This window comes from Oncorhynchus mykiss, chromosome 4, assembly GCF_057628025.1.
Source record: "Oncorhynchus mykiss isolate SJ-2025 chromosome 4, ASM5762802v1, whole genome shotgun sequence".
NCBI lineage: Eukaryota > Metazoa > Chordata > Actinopteri > Salmoniformes > Salmonidae > Oncorhynchus > Oncorhynchus mykiss.
Genome location: NC_143025.1, coordinates 77,050,001 through 77,072,500, shown reverse-complemented (window position 1 = coordinate 77,072,500; position 22,500 = coordinate 77,050,001). Strand labels below are relative to the sequence as shown.

Genomic DNA, 22,500 nt, shown 5'->3' with positions numbered 1-22,500 from the left:
AGAGTGAGAGTGTTCCTGCAGGTATTTACAACTGTCATAAAACTGGTGGGAGAGAGAGAGAGAGAGAAGGGGAGATCTGGCGCCTATGATCCTCACCCAAAAGGGCAAGTCATGACAGCAATATGTTTGAAACACCGAATCCCAATACATATAGAATTGTGACAAACATGAGAATGGCAATACATATTGCCACCAACATATCGTGATTGTGAGTAATATGGAGTCGGAGGGAATGGTGGCTGTTTTAAAGGCTCCTGAACAATTGTGCGAAAGACCTTGATTATCGCGGACCAGGCCCAAATCCCAGACACTCAAAGGTGGAGACGGCGCTATAGATGCCGGCGTGCGGGATAACTGACGAAACGAAGTCGGAGTGTGGATAAATCGCCTCTACCATCTGTTCTATTGGTGAGCATGCAATCACTGGAGAATAAAGTGGATGAGCTCGGTTCAAGACTATAATATCAACGTGATCTGAAGTAGGCTTTGGCGGAATACTGTATGCCGGGATATTTGGAAATAGCCACGGGGTGGTTTTTCAACACCGTTGGAACTACATTTACATTTTAATATTTGTAGCTATTTTTTTAAGTAAATACCTGCAGTCAACTTGTACGTTGTACAATACGTTAGGCAATAAAACAGATTGCGTTCTTCATTTCACCTCTCACATTATGAAGCTTATTATGTAGTTCCCCAGAACAGTTGAGCCAGTCAGGTGTTTGTTTGTAAATAGCACAATGGGAGAAAGCAGGAGCAGGTGAGTGCAGCTGTGCATTGACAGGGTTACACTTCATATTTAAAGTCAGTGTTTATTTTCTTCAATAGAGTGATCAGGGACATTCAACTATAGTTTCAATTCACAGAAAATACAACAGTGCAACATATAAATCAGTAAATCGGTTCATTTTCATAAGAGGACAGAAGTGCAACACTATTTGACTGGCAGCCACACCAGTCAATGAGCTTACATTTTTTATTGCAAAAACAATGCATGGCCATCATATTTCTAATGTTTAGATTTATAATAGAAAGAATGTAGCGAGCTACATTTCCTAATGTAAAATGCATCTTCCATTTTACTGGAGAAACATAGGCTGGCTACACTGGGAAAAGTCCCTGGAGAAAAGTAGTATCATTCAGAACGCTGTCTGCTGATAGATGAGAATTCAGAAACAGCATTCTGAGTTTAGAAGTGCAACTGAAGAACAAAATGGCTGACACCGAGCAGAAATTACAATAAGAAACATTTTAGATCTGCAGCAAGATATTTCGTAGGCAGCTAATTTTTTCCTGCGTGAAAAACGCAAAACAATGCGTTAACGACCCCTAAGTTTAACTTGCTATCCAAGGGCGTTTATACATATAGCCCTCTTGAAAAGAACTGATCTCAGTCCTATGTAAAGTGAACTGGGTAAAAAAAAAGCAGCAAAAGAACTCCATTATCTCTGTATTCACACTGCCCTTGTCTTTGAATGAGGACAACTATTTCGTCAGTTCCACAAGTACTCTGGGTTTTTAGAAAGTACAGGAGAAGCCCTTCAATCAGAACGTGTTATCGGACAGCTAGATATACCTACTTACATTTGGGCAGCTAATATATTGCATTTAATAAAAATGAGACAATAATAGTAATCGGAAGATAGCAATAAAATTTGAAAGTTGAGTGTCTAACCATTTCGTACCTTCCAGCTCAGGCTGTCAGTCCCCGCTGGTCTAATGTAAAGTTCGTCACAGTTCCTTTTATGCACTCTGGAAAAAGGGGGCGTTCCATGACGCAGACATAATGTCTGTGCTCATGTGGGTGTGGTCACTGACTGGTTTCCCATGCTTGTACATGTAATAGTAACAGAATAAATAGCAATAGAATAACTGCACAATAAATAATGTTGTAATTAAATTATACACCCAAGGTAGGCAACTACCCCTTTAAGAGCTAGATTAGATTTTGTACTCCATGTTGTGATTCTCACCAAATAAGTTGTCTTCACACTATTCAAATCCTGCAATCAATGAACAGCTGATGAAGCTCTCAGCCTATAGATCACATGTAGCAAACAAATAATCTTAACTAAAAGCTACACACATTTTGGAATTTCTGTGCGTCCTTGACAATCGCTAATCAATATTCAAAAACAGCAGATTTTTCTCGAGAACCTGCACACCATCTATCTTTTGTGGCACCAACAATGGTGTTTATAGCATGTGAAACGGTGTTGCAGTAGTCTAGTGTGTGGTGCAGGAATAATGAAAAGCGAACCCAGGGAGCTTTGCATTCACATTGCCCTAAAAAAAGGGAACCGGATATCAGAATTCAAGTGAACCGAACTCAGACCACCCCTCGAGAGGTCTCAGTTCGGTTCGCTTCGGGGGGCTCTTTTGAGGGGTCTGAGTTCATTTGGAGTGTTCACACTGCACAAAAAAATTAAGCAACCGCACTGAGATAACAAAAATTGTCTGAAAGGGACCAAGTGTGAAAAGACCCAAAGTAAGTGGCTGAATTAATCAGGTGACGGGGCATTATATTCCGTTTGCTTTCTGAGAGTTTGAGAAGTCAAAGCCCTTTTGATTAGATATTTGTACAGCTGCCACTGCCATCTTGATTTCCTTGCGTTTTGTTCTCGGCCAGTCTGCTTCTCCCCCCTCTTCTCCGAGCAGAGGAGGCCCGTCGCCCTAGTGACTCCATGCAGACATGCTGCTGGAGAGCCAGTACTGTTCTTCCTTCAGACAAGCATGCGTCAAACCTTTGTTCATTAGCAATGTCTCTCGTTCACATTCGCTCCTACCTATATATGTATAACTTTATGATCTGAATTGCCTGTCTTGCAGTTTGTTTATTTTCATTTGCACTTGTTAGCATATTGAACTAGCAGCCTCCAAGGAAATCTGCTATTATGACAATAGGCTCAGCAAAAAAAAGAAACGGCCCTTTTTCAGGACCCTGTCTTTCAAAGATAATTCGTTGTAAAGGGTTTAAACACTGTTTCCCATGTTCAATGAACCATAAATAATTAATGAACACGCACATACGGAACGCTCTAAGACACTAACAGCTTACAAACGGTAGGCAATTAAGGTCAGTTATGAAAACTTAGAACAGTAAAGAGGCCTTTCTACGGACTCTGAAAAACACCAAAAGAAAGATGCCCAGGGTCCCTGCTCATCTGCCTTAGGCATGCTGCAAGGAGGCATGAGGACTGCAGATGTGACCAGGGCAATAAATTGCAATGTCTGTACTGTGAGACGCCTAAAACAGCGCTACAGAGAAACAGGACAGACAGCTGATCATCCTCGTAGTGGAAGACCACGTGTAACAACACCTGCACAGGATCGGTACATTCGAACATCACACCTGCAGGACAGATACAGGATGGCACCAATAACTGCCCAAGTTACACCAGGAACTCACAATCTCTCCATCAGTGCTCAGACTGTCCGCAATAGGATGAGAGAGGCTGGACTGAGGGCTTGTAGGCATGTTGTAAGACAGGTCCTCACCAGACATCACCAGCAACAACGTCGCCTATGGGCACAAACCCATAGTCGCTGGACCAGACAGGACTGGCAAAAAGTGCTCTTCACTGACGAGTCGCGGTTTTGTCTCACCAGGGGTGATGGTCGAATTCACGTTTATCGTCAAAGGAATGAGCGTTACACCGAGGCCTGTACTCTGGAGTGGGATCGATTTAGAGGTGGAGGGTCCGTCATGGTCTGGGGCGGTGTGTCACAGCATCATCGGACTGAGCTTGTTGTCATTGCAGGCAATCTTAACGCTGTGCGTTACAGGGAAGACATCCTCCTCCCATATGTGGTACCCTTCCTGTAGGCTCATCCTGACATGACTCTCCAGCATGACAATGCCACCAGCCATACTGCTCGTTCTGTGTGTAATTTCCTGCAAGACAGGAAGGTCAGTGTTCTGCCATGGCCAGTGAAGAGCTCAGATCTGGGACCTGTTGGATTGGAGGGTGAAGGCTAGGGCCATTCCCCCCAGAAATGTCCAGGAACTTGCAGGTGCCTTGGTGGAAGAGTGGGGTAACATCTCACAGCAAGAACTAATTCAGCTGGTGGCCACACCAGATACTGACTGTTACTTTTAATTTTTCCACCACTTTGATCAGAGACATATTATTCAATTCCTATTAGTCACATGTCTGTGGAACTTGTTCAGCTTGTCTCAGTTGTTGAATCTTGTTATGTTCATACAAATATTTACACGTTACGTTTGTTGAAAATAAACCCAGTTGACAGTGAGAGGACATTTCTTTTTTTGCTGAGTTTAGATGCCAAATGAGCTTTTATGACGTTTTTGGTGCCCCCTTGTGTACTAAACCGGTTATACCGTAAATCCCAGAGGGACAGAAGGATGGAATAAAAATCTGGATACCGCACAACCATTATCTTAACTAGAATATCCTATGTATCTCTGAGTCATGGTTTAATAAGGACAAAGTAAATATAAATCTAGCTGTTTTTTCTAAACATTGGCAGGACAAAACTTGTGTATCAACGAAGCTTAGAGGGGAGTGTGCGTCTCTTTTTTAAACAACAACTGGTGCAATCTCTAATATTAAGGAAGTCTCAAGTAGAGGTCGACCGATTATGATTTTTCACCACCGATACCGATTATTGGAGGACCCAAAAAAAAGCCGATACCGATTAAATCGGACAATTTTTTATTTATATACATACATATATATTTGTAATAATGACAATTACAACAATACTGAATGAACACTTATTTTAACTTAATAAAATACATCAATAAAACCAATTTAGTCTCAAATAAATAATGAATCATGCTCAATTTGGTTTAAATAACGCAAAAACAGTGTTGGAGAAGAAAGTAAAAGTGCAATATCTGCCATGTAAAAAAGCTAACGTTTAAGTTCCTTGCTCAGAACATGAGAACATATGAAAGCTGGTGGTTCAATATTACCAGATCTTCAATATTCCCAGTTAAGAAGTTTTAGGTTGTATTTATTATAGAAATTATGACACGTCGACTATTTCTCTCTATACCATTTGTATTTTATATACCTTTGACTATTGGATGTTCTTATAGGCACTAGTATTGCCAGCCTAATCTCAGGAGTTGATAGGCTTGAAGTCATAAACAGCGCCGTGAAGCAAGAATTTCTAAGAGCTGCTGGCAAACGCAGTAAAGTTTGAATGAATGCTTACGAGCCTGCTGCCACCTACCACCGCTGATTCAGCCTGCTCTATCAAATATCAAATCATATACTTAATTATAATAAAACACAGAAATACGAGCCGTTGGTCATTAATATGGTCACATCCGGAAACTATCATTTAGAAAACAAAACATTTATTCTTTCAGTGAAATACGGAACCATTCCTTATTTTATCGAACAGGTGGCAACCCCAAGTCTAAATATTGCTGTTACATTGCACAACCTTCAATGTTATGTCATAATTATGTAAAATTCTGGCTAATTAGTTCGCAATGAGCGAGGCGGCCCAAACTGTTACATATACCCTGAATCTATGTGCAATGAACGCAAGAGAAGTGACACAATTTCCCTAGTTAATATTGCCTGCTAACATTAATTTATTTTAACTAAATATGCAGGTTTAAAAAATATATATACTTCTTTGTATTGATTTTAAGAAAAGGCTTTGATGGTTATGGTTAGGTACATTTGTGCAACGATTGTGCTTTTTTTCATGAATGAGCTTTTGTTAAATCATTCCCCGTTTGACGAAGTAGGCTGTGAATCAATGATAAATTAACAGGCACCGTATTGATTATATGCAACGCAGGACAAGCTAGTTAACTTAGTAATATTATCAACCGTGTGTAGTTAACTAGTGATTGTGAAGATTGATTGTTTTTTATAAGATACGTTTAATGCTAGCTAGCAACTTACCATGGCTCCTTGCTGCACTTGCGTAACAAGTGGTTACGATGTGGTCACGATTTTTTCTTAACTGACTTGCCAAGTTAAATAAAGGTAACATTTTTTTTTAACTAATATACCTCATGATACACCACACTATTTACAAAGAGTTTATCTACATTTTTGTAGCTATCTATTTACCACTACGAACTGATGCTGGCACTAAGACCGCACTCAACAAGAAAATGCTCACCCAGAGGCGGTGCTCCTACTGGCCGGTGACTTAATGTATAAAAACTGAAACCTGTTTCCACCTACTTTCTACCAGCATGTCACCTGTTCAACTAGAGGCGGAAATAAAACTCTAGATCACCTTCATTCCAAAACGCAGACACACATACAAACTCTCCCTCAATTTGGCAAATCTGACCATAAACCTCTCCTCCTGTGCCCCAGAACCCCAAGGTACCCTGTCTAAATGACTATCGCCCCATAGCACTCTCATCTGAAATTATGGTCATGGCTCACAACACCATCCTCCCAGACACCCTGGACCCAATCCAATATGCATACATCCCCAACAGATTCACAGATGACGCAGTCTCAATTGCATTCCACACTGCCCTTCTCGACCTGTACAAAATGAATATCTACAGTGGGGAGAACAAGTATTTGATACACTGCCGATTTTGCAGGATTTCCTACTTACAAAGCATGTAGAGGTCTGTAATTTTTATCATAGGTACACTTCAACTGTGAGAGACGGAATCTAAAACAAAAATTCCAGAAAATCACATTGTATGATTTTTAAGTAATTCATTTGCATTGGGCCACCCCCAGGTGGTGAGAGTAGGCAACAACACATACGCCAGGCTGACCCTCAACATGGGGGCCCCTCAGGGGTGCGTGATTAGTCTACAGCTGCACCATTGAGAGCATTTTGACTGGCTGCATCACTGCTTGGTATGACAACTGCTCGGCATCCAACCGCAAGGAGCTACAAGACGGTAGTGCGGACAGCCCAGTACATCACTGGGGCCAAGCTCTGCCATCCAGGACCTCTATACCAGGCAGTGTCAGAGGAAGGCACAAAATAATTGTCAAAGACTCCATCCACCCAAGTCATAGACTGTTCTCTCTGCTACCACACAACAAGTGGTACCGACGCACCAATTCTGGGACCAACAGGACCCTGAACCACTTCTACCGCCAAGCTATAAGATTGCAAACTACTTAACCAGTAGCTACCTGGAATATCTGCAATGAACCTTTTTGCACTAATCTCTTTTGACTCATCACTCACGCTGCCGTTCCTATTTATTATCTATTCCATTGCCTAGTCACTTTGTCCCTACCTACATGTACAGTTGAAAGCAGAAGTTTACATACACTTAGGTTGGAGTCATTAAAACTTGTTTTTCAACCACTCCACTCTCCACACTTTTGGCAAGTCGGTTAGGACATGTACTTTGTGCATGACAAGTAATTTTTCCAACAATTGTTTAGACAGATTATTTCACTTATAATTCACTGTATCACAATTCCAGTGGGTCAGAAGTTTACATACACCCAAGTTGACTGTGCCTTTAAACACCTTGGAAAATTCCAGAAAATGATATAATTGGAGTCAATTGGAGGTGTACCTGTGGATGTATTTCAAGGCCTACCTTCAAACTCAGTGCCTCTTTGCTTGACATCATGGGAAAATCAAAAGAAATCAGCCAAGACCTCAGAAAAAAAAATCTGACCTCCGCAAGTCTGGTTCATCCTTGGGAGCAATTTCCAAACTCCTGAAGGTAACACGTTCATCTGTACAAACAATAGTACGTATAGTATAAATACCATGGGACCACGCAGCCGTCATACCAGATGCATTCTGGCTCCAAGAAATGAACGTACGTTGGTGCGAAATGTGCAAATCAATCCCAGAACAGCAACAACGGACCTTGTGAAGATGCTGGAGGAAACCGGTACAAAAGTATCTATATCCACAGTAAAACGAGTCCTATATCGACATAACCTGAAAGGCCAGTCAGCAAAACCAAAACCGCCATAAAAAAGCCAGACTACGGTTTGCAACTGCACATGGGGACAAAGATCATACTTTTTGGAGAAATGTCCTCTGGTCTGATGAAACAAAAATAGAATTGTTTGGCCATAATGACCATCATTATGTTTGGAGGAAAAAGGGGGAGGCTTCCAAGCCGAAGAACACCATCCCAACCGTGAAGCACAGGGGTGGCAGCATCATGTTGTGGGGGTGCTTTGCTGCAGGAGGGACTGGTGCACTTCAGAAAATAAATGGCATCATGAGGCAGGAAAATGATGTGGATACATTGAAGCAACATCCCAAGACATCAGTCAGGAAGTTAAAGCTTGGTCACAAATGGGTCTTCCAAATATACAATGATCCCAAGCATACTTCAAAAGTTGTGGCAAAATGGCTTAAGGACAACAAAGTCAAGGTATTGGGGTGGCCATCACAAATCCCTGACCTCAATCCTATAGAAAAGATGTGGGCAGAACTGAAAAGGCGTGTGCGAGCAAGGAGACCTGTAAACCTGAATCCGTTACACCAGCTCTGTCAGGAGGAATACTATTATTCTGACATTTCACATTTTAAAATAAAGTGGTGATCCTAACTGACCTAAGACAGAGAATTTTTACTAGGATTAAATGTCAGGAATTGTGAAAAACTGAGTTTAAATGTATTTGGCTAAGGTGTATGTAAACTTCTGACTTCAACTGTACATATCTACCTCAATTAATTTGCACCCCTACACTTCTACTTATTACTGGTACCCCGTGTATACAGCCAAATTATCATTCCTCTTTTTGTACTTATTCCTTTTTTCCTCTGCATTGTTGGGAAGTGCCCTTTAAGTAAGCATTTCACTGTAAACAACAAGTTTAGACGAACAAAGCATGTGACAAATAAAATTACTTGGATAATATTGTATCCTGAGGTCCCTGGCAATTCCCAGGCCTACTGAACCATACCCCACTGAGGAGGATAAAGATGCCATGTCCTTGGTACTTGTATGTCCTTTAGTCTGTAAGCCTCCCTTCCTTATTGATACAACACAATAGCCTGTCTGATGCCATACACCACTGCTAGCAGCCTACAGGGAGACTAGTCTGACTATCACCCAGATGAGACAAGGAGAAATGTGCATCACACATCAATGACTGTACGTAAGGACTGTGTTCTGTTCAATCTTTCACTCAGCATTCTATTCACACTTGCTCTCTCTCTCTCACTGTTCCTCCCAGCCCGTCTTGTGTCTGCGCTCCTGTGAATACTTATCTGTCAAAACTCTGTCACTGTTATTGAGGTGAGACTGCACTGCAGCCATACAAGAAAAATGGGGCACCTATAAAGGACTGGAACCACTATCCTGGCTCCAGATCTGTTTGTCCCGGTTTTTGTTGTCAAATGGCAATAATAAACTGAATTTAATTTAAAGACTAATTTCCTTCATTTAAAATAAATTAACAGTACAGTGCATATTCTTATCAATATTAAGTTGTTTCATCTTATTGTCCAATGGGAATCCATGCAGCCGTTTCGTACTTAAAACATACAACATTCAGGCTCCGTAAACTTGATTTAATGGCGAGAAGGTGGGAAAACAACAGGGAAAATATGCATACTTTAGGAAACTCAATTTTTCACCACCCTTCTAGTGGCTAAATGCTAGTCCCGATGTTGTGTATGGTGTTCAGCCAATCAGGTTGCAGCAGTCTGTTGCTTACACTTGGTCCGAATGCTGTACACAATGTCAGGAAGTAGCATTAGCCACAAAGCATGGAGGAGGAAAATGCTGTTTCATTTTTTTTTTAAACGCACATATTTTTCGCCTTCTCTCCATTACAGTTAAGCAGGAAATCGACGCCTTTGTAGCCTGAATGGAGAATGTTTTATGTACAAAGCGTCCACATGGGATAGGACAGTATAGCCAATTGGACGGTAACATGGAATGACCCAATATCGCCATCTGCCGGACTGTAGACTATATTCAGGTATAATCTCAAACCTAGTGCGTCAAACTGGAAAGTTTACATTTATTCAACACCGAACAACCTGTTGCACAATTGAAGACATATTTCGATTATCAGAGTAACTAATGTTAAGTTTCAAATGGACAATAAATCAGTAAAACACTCAAGAGGGTAAGCAAATATTAATTTTGCAATGTGTAATTGTATTCACAACATCTTGGCTACATTTACGTATACGTTGGTACACCATTGTTTACATTTTGGATCGTTATTGTTGTGACATAATGCTTCAAATCCGACATTAACACTTTAATCTTTAGCATACTATTTTAACCTGCAATAAACTAAACCCCCTTAATATTAAGTCAACAGTAGCCCGTATAGTTGTTCACTTCAAGTTTTTTTTACAAACAAAAAAGTTCAGCGAGTTCAACTTCAAGCTAGCTAGCTACATAAAGCGAGCTAACGTCAACTGTTGTGAATCACAAGGGTTCCCTTTGAGTTCCCTTCCCCCACAACAAGCTAGCTAGCAATAGCCTGTCATTTCTTTACATATAGCGATAAACACGGTTAGCAATACAACATGCTTATCGATAACGTTCAACACGTCAACTGCCCCGTGTCTCTTTGTTTTAAGCTGTCGAGTATACACCAAGACATGCTAGCTAGCAGTCTTTCCTGCCAGTCAGTGGGCCAGTGCGGTAGACTGTAGCAGGGGCAACACAAAGGGAACTCAACTTGGAGCTAGCAACGCGCTAACCTGCAAGCTATCAGTCAAGCAATGCCGTTCGTGTTAATGGCAAGCTTTTTAATTAATGCATGCAAAGCCACATGTATTCGTAAAATAAATTATGTTGGTGTCAAATATTGTACACCTTTTAAAAAAAGTAATGAGAACCGGCTTGAGGCCAAAGCTAGCTAGCATAGCTTGCCGGGCAGTGGAGAAAATAACCCGCTTACATGTTCTTCATGTTCTTCATTCCTGGCGGAAGATCGGGTCCTGGACGAGATGAAGAGAGTGCTCGGCTCATGCCGAGAGCTCTTTCTTGTGTTCACCATGATTTTTCAGTTTATTTGCACTTGTTTAGTCTGTCTATCCGTCTGTAGACTGCCTCAGTGAGCACGGCATTGAAGCGCCATTTCTCTTTCGCTAGTTCTCCTGGCAAAATTCGCTCGCGGACCACTTCCGCTTTGCAATGCTTGTCAGTCCAGGGACTAGACTTCAGAAATACCAAAGTTTTGTTATTTGATGAGGATAGATCAAACGTTTAATTGAAATAGTTGCATGTAGCCATATCACATAAATATATATATTTTTTTTCTGGGGGGGGGGGGGGGGGGGGTTGCCATTCTACTCTACTACAACTGGCTAGCTATCTAATCTGACTGAAGTCAAGTCATTTCAGTTTTCCAAAAACGTTCGTATTTTACTGTTACTGTTACAATTACTTGTAGCTAATATAACGGACATTTTCTTGTAAAATGTAACGGTTATTTAATTGTCTCGTTTAAGAAAAATGAACTGATACTACTGAGTTTATTCGATTAAATGTGATTTCACTTGATAAAATTATAAATGTCTCCTGCTGTCTGCAATTTACAGTCGAGCCACGTGCGCGCGTGCAGTTGTTGTTTTGGTTTGCAGCCACAGAGCACAACTGGACGGAAATGATGAACATGCAAATAACTGATTCATTGTTCATTGTAGTAGCCTACCTGTAATTAATTTCTTAACCGACTGTTTAGCAATGTTTATTTTGCCTGGGAAATCAGTAGAATGTTCTACTCTTTCATCAAGCAAATTGCTAAAATTCTGAAAGTGTCTCTGACTCACTGTGCTTATAGGCCACACAACAACACCATATGCATCGTGTGTGAGAGAGAGAGGGTGAATACTACCGGTGTTGGCCAACGGAGCTGACCATCTGTTTTGTTCTTGTTGAACGTGTGATGGATGGGTCTAGCTAATAGCTAAAAGTCTAACAAAAAACTGAGAATATTCCTATCATACTAAGCATTTCTTTAACTATGCACAAAATACAATGAATCACAAACACCTCCATTAGCCTACAATATGGCATAGAGTATTTTTTGTTTATAAAGTATTAAATAGTCTATTTCAGTCTGAAACTACTACCAAAAGAAAGCACTACCTGCTGTGCTCAGTCAGCACCACAGAGGCCAAACCAGATGCCGCGTTCACGTGATAGCCGGAACCAGGAATCTCGGACATTTTCGACTTGCTAACTGGTTGAACGCGGCACATGTTTAACTACAAACAGTTAGCAAGCGAGTTTCATAGGTTCGACTATTACGTGAACGCTTCAAGTGAGCTTCTAGTGAAAACATTACGGCAGCTGGAGCGCAGAGACGGCGCTGACGTCAAAGAAATTGCTCATCAGAAACTTGGCTGTAGCCTAGCAGCCCATGATTAAGACGAGAACACGAACTGGTAAAACAATGATATGTATAGCCTATTTATGTGCAAACGCTAATATGTAATCACAACTCGATGAGCGATGCATTTTAGGCATATATTTTCAGGGAATCACAGTTGCAAAATACGTTGTCTGCCAGACGCGCCTTATGTAATTCTGTCGCATGTTGAAATGTGTGTGAATCCGTGTGATATTTGATAAAGGTGATTTAAATATATATTGTGCAAACTAATATTTCGATCTATTAATCACAGGCAGGAACTACTATTGTGTATTTTGTAGCCTAGATAGTAGGCCTACATTCTCAATAGATCAGGGCTTTCAGTGGTTTTATTTAAGCCTACAATTGCATGGCTAAGTCGATTGAACTGTCGTGTCGTGATCTATCAAAACAAATTGTTAATAGTCTGATTTGGCACTTGAGCATGCGTATATGGTGCCTTTTAAAATTATGGAATGATATGATAATATTGATTATATATTTGTTCCAACTGCTGTCTAAAAAGCATCACAACAAGTGATATCGCATATTCTTCATGTCAGAGTTTTCTTCCCTGGTGTGTTTTGTCAGATGGACAACAGCAGAACACATCATGAAAGACATTGACACAAGAGGGAGTGACAAAGATGATACCTGGTGAGTGATCTGAAAGAACTAACACCCAAGGACTTACACATTTGGAAGTCACTTTTATCAGTTACCTTCATAATTGTTCCAGGTGTGATGGGACAGAGAACGAGGAAGAGGAGGTTCCTATAAGAAGAAGTTTCTCTGTGGAGGATCTTCTGGATGAGGTGGAGAAAATCAGCAATGTTGCCTCTGGAGGCTCAAAGGTCAGGAAACAAACAGGAAGTTCCTGCATCTAGAGTCTACAGTATCTCTCAACCCTATTATATTGTTATGATCAATACTCATACACATTCATCCTGTTGATGTCTGTGGTTGTCCTGTGGTGATGGATGTTCAAGGTGAAGGTGGTGGTGAGACTGTGGAAGGATGGCTTCACCCTGAATGACGAGGAGTTCAGGAGCTACTCTGTACAGGAGAACCAGGATTTCCTGGAAGCCATCAAACGAGGGTATGGCAACTATTCTTACTTTAATATACTAGGTTAATTGATCAAATATCCCGTCTATATATACTTTAGCTTTTTTCCTGATCCTGATTTTCCCATCCACCCCTCCCCTTTCCTTGCTGATTTATCTACCAGTTGTGTTCTTCTCTCTGTAAAATGTATTGATTGATTGGTTGGTTGACATGCCTGTCTGTCCGGTTCCAGTGAGCTGCCTGTGGAGTTGGAGAGCAGGGCAGAGGAGGAGGAACTGGAGGTGAATGTAGAGGATCTAACAGAGGAGGCGTATGTTCCCAGGAAGAAGACCTTTCATCCCTTCAGTGGGCCAGGGTACAGGCTGGGCAGGTGAGACATGCAATGGGACAGATAGATGGACGGACAGACAGACAGACAGACTGACAGACAGGGAGAGAGAAGAGGGCTAGGCAGGTGAGACGGCTCAGTCAGAAGTTCTTGCAATTTCTTTGGTGGTTGTGTCATGCTATATTATAGCACTAGGTGTCACACTAAAACATCTTCAAAGCTTTGTCATGTGACATCTTCAAAGAGTTGACTGTGTGTGCGTGTGTGTCCAGTGTTGCTCCCAGAGTAGTGGTCCGGTCTCCATCGGTGCACGAGGAGGGGGAGTTCCTCCCGATCCCCATGATAACACTGGACCACGGCCTCCCTGTCACCTCTCTGCAAATCTGGTTGGCTGACGGCAGGAGGCTGGTGCAGAGGTTCAACCTATCACACAGGTGGATATTACACTGATATAACCCCTCATACTATCCACACAAAAACAATATTTTGTCAAAATGCAAAATCCTGATAATGTGGTCAGTGAAACTTTGCTTCTTGAAAGTCCAATATCTTGAAAACTTGACTGCAGACATGCAAAACATGTCAGCAGTCAAGTTTGTATCAACAGTGAACTAATTAACTATATTTTGGTGTTTTTTGTTTTGAGTGAATTTTCCCTTTATAACAGTATAGGAACTCACTGTATAGGAATGTGTCTGTCCTAAAGTGCCCTGCCCGAAGCAGTTGGTCCTTACATCCATGATTCTTATAAGCTCAGTACACTGAATAAGCCAGGTCTTTTAAGGTTATCCTACTGACCATGACATAATCGTTCATATTCATCCTCGCTTGATCTAGCGTGCCTGACTCTGCACCTGGGCCATGTTATCCCCTAGCACAGGGCATCATGTTACAGTTGAAGTCAGAATTTTACATACACCTTAGCCAAGTACATTTAAACTCAGTTTTTCACAATTCCTGACATTTAACCTTAGTAAAAATCCCTGTTTTAGGTCAATTAGGATCACCACTTTATTTTAAGAATGTGAAATGTCAGAATAATAGTCGAGAGAATGATTTATTTCAGCTTTTATTTCTTTCATCACATTCCCAGTGGGTCAGAATTTAACATACACTCAATTACTATTTGGTAGCATTGCCTTTAAATTGTTTAACTTGGGTCAAACGTTTCAGGTAGCCTTCCACAAGCTTCCCACAATAAGTTGGGTGAATGTTGGCGCATTCCTCCTGACAGAGCTGGTGTAACTGAGTCAGGTTTCTAGGCCTCCTTGCTCGCACACACTTTTTCAGCTCTGCCCACACATTTTCTATAGGATTGAGGTCAGGGCTTTGTGATGGCCACTCCAATACCTTGACTTTGTTGTCCTTAAGCCATTTTGCCACAACTTTGGAAGTATGCTTGGGGTCATTGTCCATTTGGAAGACCCATTTGTGACCAAGCTTTAACTGATGTCTTGGGATGTTGCTTCAATATATCCACATAATTTTCCTTCCTCATGATGCCATCTATTTTGTGAAGTGCACCAGTCCCTCCTGCAGCAAAGCACCCCCACAACATGATGCTGCCACCCCTGTGCTTCACGGTTGGGATGGTGTTCTTCAGCTTGGAAGCCACCCCCTTTTTCCTCCAAACATAACAATGGTCATTATGGCCAAACAGTTCTATTTTTATTTCATCAGAACAGAGGACATTTCTCCAAAAAGTACGATCTTTGTCCCCATGTGCAGTTGCAAACCGTAGTCTGGCTTTTTTATGGCAATTTTGGAGCAGTGGCTTCTTCCTTGCTGAGCGGCCTTTCAGGTTATGTGGATATAGGACTCGTTTTACTGTGGATATAGATACTGTTTCCTCCAGCATCTTCACAAGGTCCTTTGCTGTTGTTCTGGGATTGAGTTGCACTTTTTGCACCAAAGTACGTTCATCTCTAGGAGGCAGAACGCGTCTCCTTCCTGAGCGGTATGACGGCTGCGTGGTCCCATGGTGTTTATACTTGCGTACTATTGTTAGTATAGATGAACGTGGTACCTTCAGGCATTTGGAAATTGCTCCCAAGGATGAACCCATTTTTTTCGGAGGTCTTTGCTGATTTATTTAGATTTTCCCATGATGTCAAACAAAGAGGCACTGAGTTTGAAGGTAGGCCTTGAAATACATGCACAGGTACTCAAATGATGTAAATTAGCCTATCAGAAGCATCTAAAGCCATGACATCATTTTCTGGAATTTTCCAAGCTGTTTAAAGGCACAGTCAATTTAGTGTAAACACCTGACCCACTGGAATTGTGCTAGTGAAATAATCTGTCTGTAAACAATTGTTGGAAAAATTACTTGTGTCATGCACAAAGTAGATGTCCTAACCGACTTGCCAAATCTATGGTTTGTTAACAAGAAATTTGTGGAGTGGTTGAAAAACGAGTTTTAATGTCTCCATCCTAAGTGTATTTAAACCTCCGACTTCAATTGTATATCATATAATTAGAATTCCCAGAACAGGCACTCCAATTCAAGTCAATGTTCCATATTGGTTGTGAGGGGAAGAAATACCGGTACGTCCATTCTTTACATTCTATTTCTATCTCATGTGTTCTGTCTCCTGCTGCGTGGGGCCTGCTGACTGCAGAAAACCTGATGTGACAGTGTAGATCTATACGATCCCTAGAAAGGGATTGCGTAACTGATATGCATGATTTATTATGTAACGGTTAGCTGAGCGAGACAGGGAGAGAAGTATGGGCTCCCTATGGGGCTTCATATCAGTATGAGATCATGTTTACTATATACAGTGCATTCAGGAATTATTCAGAACCTTTGACTTTTTCCGCATTTTGTTACCTTACTGCCTCATTCTAAAATGGATTAAATAGTTTTTTCCCTCATCAATTTACACACAATAGCCCATAATGTCAAAGCAAAAACAGGTTTTTAGAATATTTAGCAAATGTATTTTAAAAAACTACTGAAATATCACATTAAGTAAGTATTCAGACCCATTACTACTCAGTACTTTGTTGAAGCACCTTTGGCAGCAATTACAGCCTCGAGTCTTCTTGGCTATGACGCTACAAGCATGGCACACCTGTATTTGGGGAGTTTCTCCCATTCTACTTACAGATTGTCTCCAGCTCTGTCAGGTTGGATGGTGGAGCGTTGCTGCACAGCTATTTTCAGGTCTCTCCAGAGATGTTTGATCGGGTTCAAGTCTGGGCTCTGGCTGGGCCACTCAAGGACATTCAGAGACTTGTCCTGAAACCACTCCTGCGTTGTTTTGGCTGTGTGCTGAGGGTCGTTGTCCTGTTGGAAGGTGAACCTTCTCCCCAGTCTAAGGTCCTGAGTGCTCTGGAGCAGGTTGTCAACTAGGATCTCTCTGTACTCTGCTCCGTTCATCTTTCCCTCGATCCTGACTAGTCTCCCAGTCCCTGCCGCTGAAAAACATCCCCACAGCATAATGATGCTACCAGCACCATGCTTCACCGTAAGGGTGGTGCCAGGTTTCTTCCAGTCTTAAAAAAAAAAAAAAAAAAATGTATTTCACCTTCGTTTAACCAGGTAGGCTAGTTGAGAACAAGTTCTCATTTGCAACTGCGACCTGGCCAAGATAAAGCATAGCAGTGTGAACAGACAACAACACAGAGTTACACATGGAGTAAACAATAAACAAGTCAATAACATAGTAGAAACAAAAAAAATCTATATACATTGTGTGCAAAAGGCATGAGGAGGTAGGCAAGAAATAGGCCATAGGAGTGAATAATTACAATTTAGCAGATTAACACTGGAGTGATAAATGACCAGATGAACATGTGCAGGTAGAGATACTGGTGTGCAAAAGAGCAGAAAAGTAAATAAAATAAAAACAGTATGGGGATGAGGTAGGTAAATTGGGTGGGCTATATACCGATGGACTATGTACAGCTGTAGCGATCGGTTAGCTGCTCAGATAGCAGATGTTTAAAGTTGGTGAGGGAGATAAAAGTCTCCAACTTCAGAGATTTTTGCAATTTGTTCCAGTCGCAGGCAGCAGAGAACTGGAAGGAAAGGCGGCCAAATTAGGTTTTGGCTTTAGGGATGATCAGTGAGATACACCTGCTTAGCGCGTGCTACGGGTGGGTGTTGCCTTCGTGACCAGTGAACTGAGATAAGGCGGAGCTTTACCTAGCATAGACTTGTAGATGACCTGGAGCCAGTGGGTCTGGCGACGAACATGTAGCGAGGGCCAGCCAACTAGAGCATACAGGTCGCAGTGGTGGGTGGTATAAGGTGCTTTAGTAACAAAACGGATGGCACTGTGATAAACTGCATCCAGTTTGCTGAGTAGAGTATTGGAAGCTATTTTGTAGATGATATCGCCGAAGTCGAGGATTGGTAGGATAGTCAGTTTTGCGGCGTGAGTGAAGGAGGCTTTGTTACGAAATAGAAAGCCAACTCTAGATTTGATTTTTGGATTGGAGATGTTTGATATGACACTTGGCATTCAGGCCAAAGAGTTCAATCTTGGTTTCATCAGACCAGAGAATCTTGTTTCTCATGGTCCGAGAGTCTTTAGGTGACTTTTGGCAAACTCCAAGCGGGATGTCATGTGCCTTTTACTGAGGAGTGGCTTCCGTCTGGCCACTCTACCATAATGGCCTGATTGGTGGAGTGCTGCAGAGAAGGTTGTCCTTTTGGAAGGTTCTCCCATCTCTACAGAGGAGCTCTGTGACAGTGACCATCGGGTTCTTGGTGTCACCTTGGTGTCACCTCCCTGACCAAGGCCCTTCTCCCCCGATTACTCAGTTTGGCTGGGCGGACAGCCCTAGGAAGTGTCTTGGCGGTTCCAAACTTCTTCCATTTAAGAATGATGGAGGCCACTGTGTTCTTGGGGACCTTCAATGCTGCACAACATTTTTTGTTACCCTTCCCCATATCTGTGCCTCGTCACAATTCTGTCTTGGAGCTCTACGGACAATTCCTTCGACCTCATATCTTGGTTTTTGCTCTGACGTGCACTGTCAGCTGTGGGACATTATATGTTATGTCCAATCAGTTGAATTTACTACAGGTGGACTGGAATCAAGTTGTATAAACAGCTCAAGGATGATCAATGGAAACAGGATGCACCTGAGCTCAATTTAGAGTTTCATAGCAAAGGGTCTGTCATGACTGTCCTGATCAGGTTTCAGGAGACCACAACCCTACAGATTATCTCTCAACCCCAACAGAGGAGGAGAGATCTAGGGGTCTGAAGATGTGGGTGTTTTATGACCCCTCACGCCCCTGGTAAATCTTGGGCCATAGACAACATTCCTGTGTCCTGTCACTATGGAGAACCAGCCTCAGAACATTAAACATGAAATAAAGGGACTTTGAAACAATGGTTTCCGTCAGCCACAAAGGTGGTCATGACGATAGATGGAATATGAAAATGTATGTCATTTTTTTGTTTTCTTAGTAAAGGTTAATAGATGATGTTATTACGAAAACATTGTAACTGTAAGAGTTTTCCTAGGATATGCTTGGTGTTTATACATTGTACGTTGTATTGAAAATGTCCAAATCAAAGAGAATGTTTTGGTAAAGATGAAATGTGAAGTTAGTTGTCTAAAATTGGATTTGAGTCAAATCTAGACCTTGCCTCTTAACTTGGTACGCCCAGAGAATTGCCCTAAAGGCGGTTACGCCCACTTCTGACCCGAGGGTATAAGACATGCTGGTGAAGAATTAACATAAGTGACCCAAGCTGCAGCCGAGGTCTAAAATGTCAACACACCCAAAACTCAACCCAAGGTTGAAGACAAAGAAATATTTTTCTACCCATGCTACTGATGAGTATGGGCCTAAGCGGGTGAATTCAAACCGGACCACCTAGCCTCCACTCTCCATCGAATCGTGGTATCTACACTGTTTCATTCCTACGCTGTGAGCTCTGAGCTACAGAGCTGTCTGCCCTCAGAAGAGCCCTCCCAGAGCAAGGGCGAGGAATCAGACCAAAAGGACACTGACATCGTGTGGACGACCAGATAGTTGTGCCCGAGAAGTGCGTCATTGAGAAGCCTAAACGACCCATGCGGAGCTTCCCATCTGAGACCTCCCACACGTAATTCCATCATTATATTCTGACCCATAAGAGCGGCAGATTGGGGCATGGCTAGAGTTAGAATAGCATAGCTGACAAATTCACCCACATGTATATTTCTCTCGTGTACTTTCTCTTTTAAATCCCCATTTTGGGTTTCACGTGCCATAGTGTGTTGGCCCATTATACTAAGTTCTAATCAATAGCCAATTCTGTAAGCAATTCATGTTTATTCAATGTATATTTCAGTGACTCAATCGTAACAAAATCTATGGGCTGATGTGGGCTAGTTGTTCTGGACATTTTCTGACAAGTTATAAATGGCTCTCTAAGATATGCAATGACTTACATGACAGGAGGAAAACTAATGATGCACAACCCAATTTCATAATTGCGCCCCACTGTTTGGGAACCACTGGTATAGAGAGCAATGGTGTGTAGATGTTTTGTAGGGGAAATACTTGACTATTTTCCTGTTATGTTGTTCCGAGACACAGTTTGCTAATAAGTGATCATTAGTATTTAATTAACACATTTCTGAATTCACAGAATTGTTTGCCAATGCTAATTTTGTGTGTATGTTTGTGTGCCTGCATGATTCCCTCTATGCGTCTGTATGTGTGAGCTCATCTCTGTGTTGTGTCCTCCTCAGGATTAGTGACGTTCACAACTATGTCCAGCGCTGTCAGAGGAACGGCTCACCTTTCATCTTGACCACCTCACTTCCTTTCCGCGAGCTCCGGGAGGAGGAGCTAAGTCTGGAGCAGGCGGACCTAGCTAATGCTGTCATTGTCCAGAGGCCCCTCAACACAGAGCCCCCCTTTGGACACTCCTGAGTCCTGACCAATTGGAACATTCACAGAGACCCTGAAATCCCACCCACTGGTCACACAGACCCTTTTCCCAACAGACACATCCCTCTTAGTTCACTCCTGAAGTGAAGGCAATACTCATATACAGTAGTCCCTCTGGTCTGTCCAGGGTGGAGATGTTGCTCCCAATCCCCAGTCACAGCCCCCCTTATATTCATCCAAGCCTCCTCTACTCCCCTCTTTCCTCTGTAGCTGCTGACGTCTCACATCACTCCTTGAGCATCTACAGGGCTCCAACTGACTCCACTACCGCTCTAGCAATGTGATGAAAACCCAACACAGCCAATTCAGCCGTATCTTCCTATGTGTCTATCAATCAGTGCTGTAAAATGTTCCCTAAGCTCAACATGTCTTCCTATTCTGTAACTATTACCAAGGATATGGAATACACTGTGAATGTTGTGCACTATTTTAAAGTGCATTAATGTTGTGTTTGATTGGTGGTTATTAAGCGGCGATAGTCTAGCGTGCGTCAAGAAAACATTCTGCATCATCATTCTGTCTTTATGGAAAAGGTGCAATCATATTTAACATTTTGACTGCAGTGGGCTAAGTCAGGGTCACAGTGTTTCCTGGTAGTCTTAAACAAATATACTTAGAAACGAAAGTATACACCTCACACATGGAAACGGATTCGATGTCTTTAAATGTACAGTACACTATGCACCACACCTGCTTACTTCCTGATCAATAATAAACTACGTCCTTCAACTATCCAATCATTTTCTTGCTGCTTTAGACCTTTTCTCAACTGATAATGAAAAGTTTAGTTGTACAATTTTTCTAGGAAGGGATTCCTTGACTACTAACCGTTTTACATAAAAGATATACATATAATATATTTGGTGTGGTGAAATAGCTTGAATTGACATTTTAGTCATTTAGAAGATGCTCTTATCCAGAGCATCTTACATTGGTGCATTCTATAATGAGACTCCATTTTCACTTGACATGCCTTGTGGTTTTCCACTTGAGTGAGGCCAGTGTGCTGGTGTGTGTGTGTCCTGTTCTCTCCCCGGGCTCTGCCTGTTCATGGCAAGATGAATACCATTATCCATTTTCAATATTTGAAGCCACAAGGACCACAGGAGACATGAGAGAGAAGAGGACTCAAGGAGAGTAATGTGAGAGTCCTGGAGTGGTCAATATAAGAGAGGGGGGGAGAGTAGACACAGCTGGAAATACTTTGGACATTGAATCTAATGATCATTTTTGATCATCATTAGGCCTAAAACCAGACATAGGCCTAGGTATTTTCTTTGTCTCCCCATGTGCTCTTCTGGCCTGGCGGCCTGCCAGCGAGATCCTGGAGTAAAAGAGAACGCATTTCCTCTCAACATATTTAATAACACTAAGCACGCCTGGAATTACGTCCCATATTTGTCTTCCAAAAGGGGCTTTTTATCTAAGCCAACCAACCTTTCATTTGCGCATTCTTCTTCACGCATTATTTAGCATTATCTGAAACATGTATGTAGTAATGCGGCTCATATGAGCGATTTCCCGATTGTGATATCTTTCAGAGGCGAATGTTTGGAATGTGTGAAGAAGTCTGGAGGGTTTGGCTGGGTTCTCTGTTTCTGGGCCCTGGCAGCTGGCAGAGTCTCTGAGAGAATGCAGGTAAGTGGACTCTGCTCTGCGGTTAGAGGCTTGCTGCACTTTTGTGAAAGAAGATATTCTGCGAAGAGGATGAGAAAGGAGAGGAGAAGAGACGGGTCTTCTGTGGGACTGCATGTGCTCTGAAGGAATCGCCGGACAAACACTATTGAGTGAGATTAACCTCTAACAATCTAAAAAGCATGGGATAGTCCTACCGGTAAATGTTTATTATAGGCCTGTGTGTTCAGACTGCTGAACACTTGAACTGGACTGACCAGTTACGCACACTCCCAGACAGA

At 42.0% G+C, this 22,500-nt stretch overlaps 2 protein-coding genes across 7 annotated transcripts in view; one reads left to right on the top strand and one right to left on the bottom strand.

The window, feature by feature from the left end:
• atad2b (ATPase family AAA domain containing 2B) overlaps window positions 1-11,494 on the bottom strand; it is a 150,536-nt gene extending 139,042 nt beyond the window's left edge. For both annotated transcript variants that reach the window (XM_036976043.2, XM_036976044.2), the window contains exon 1: window positions 10,824-11,494. In XM_036976043.2, the coding sequence (XP_036831938.2) occupies window positions 10,824-10,922 (99 nt within the window). In that variant the 5' untranslated portion in view covers window positions 10,923-11,494. The remainder of the gene's footprint in view (window positions 1-10,823) is intronic.
• On the top strand, window positions 9,601-21,321 carry ubxn2a (UBX domain protein 2A). Of its 5 annotated transcripts, none has more exons than XM_021600821.3 (7): window positions 9,601-10,034; window positions 12,873-12,938; window positions 13,021-13,135; window positions 13,271-13,380; window positions 13,582-13,719; window positions 13,950-14,111; window positions 20,383-21,321. In XM_021600821.3, exons 1-7 carry the CDS (start codon window positions 10,003-10,005, stop codon window positions 20,564-20,566), a joined length of 807 nt encoding a protein of 268 aa, XP_021456496.2. In that variant the 5' UTR covers window positions 9,601-10,002; the 3' UTR covers window positions 20,567-21,321. The 5 variants fall into 5 exon arrangements, with proteins under 5 accessions (XP_021456496.2, XP_021456499.2, XP_021456497.2 ...); XM_021600822.3 differs by lacking the exon at window positions 9,601-10,034 and adding an exon at window positions 12,047-12,315; XM_021600823.3 differs by lacking the exon at window positions 9,601-10,034 and adding an exon at window positions 12,230-12,504.
• The last annotated feature ends 1,179 nt before the right edge of the window (window positions 21,322-22,500 follow it).

Coding starts and splice junctions, on each gene's coding strand:
- ubxn2a (XM_021600821.3), top strand. CDS start 10,003: ATGGACAATAAATCAGTAAAACACTCAAGAGG. Junction 13,720..13,949: donor CCAGGGTACAGGCTGGGCAG/GTGAGACATGCA, acceptor GTGTGTGTCCAG/TGTTGCTCCCAGAGTAGTGG. Junction 14,112..20,382: donor AGGTTCAACCTATCACACAG/GTGGATATTACA, acceptor TGTCCTCCTCAG/GATTAGTGACGTTCACAACT.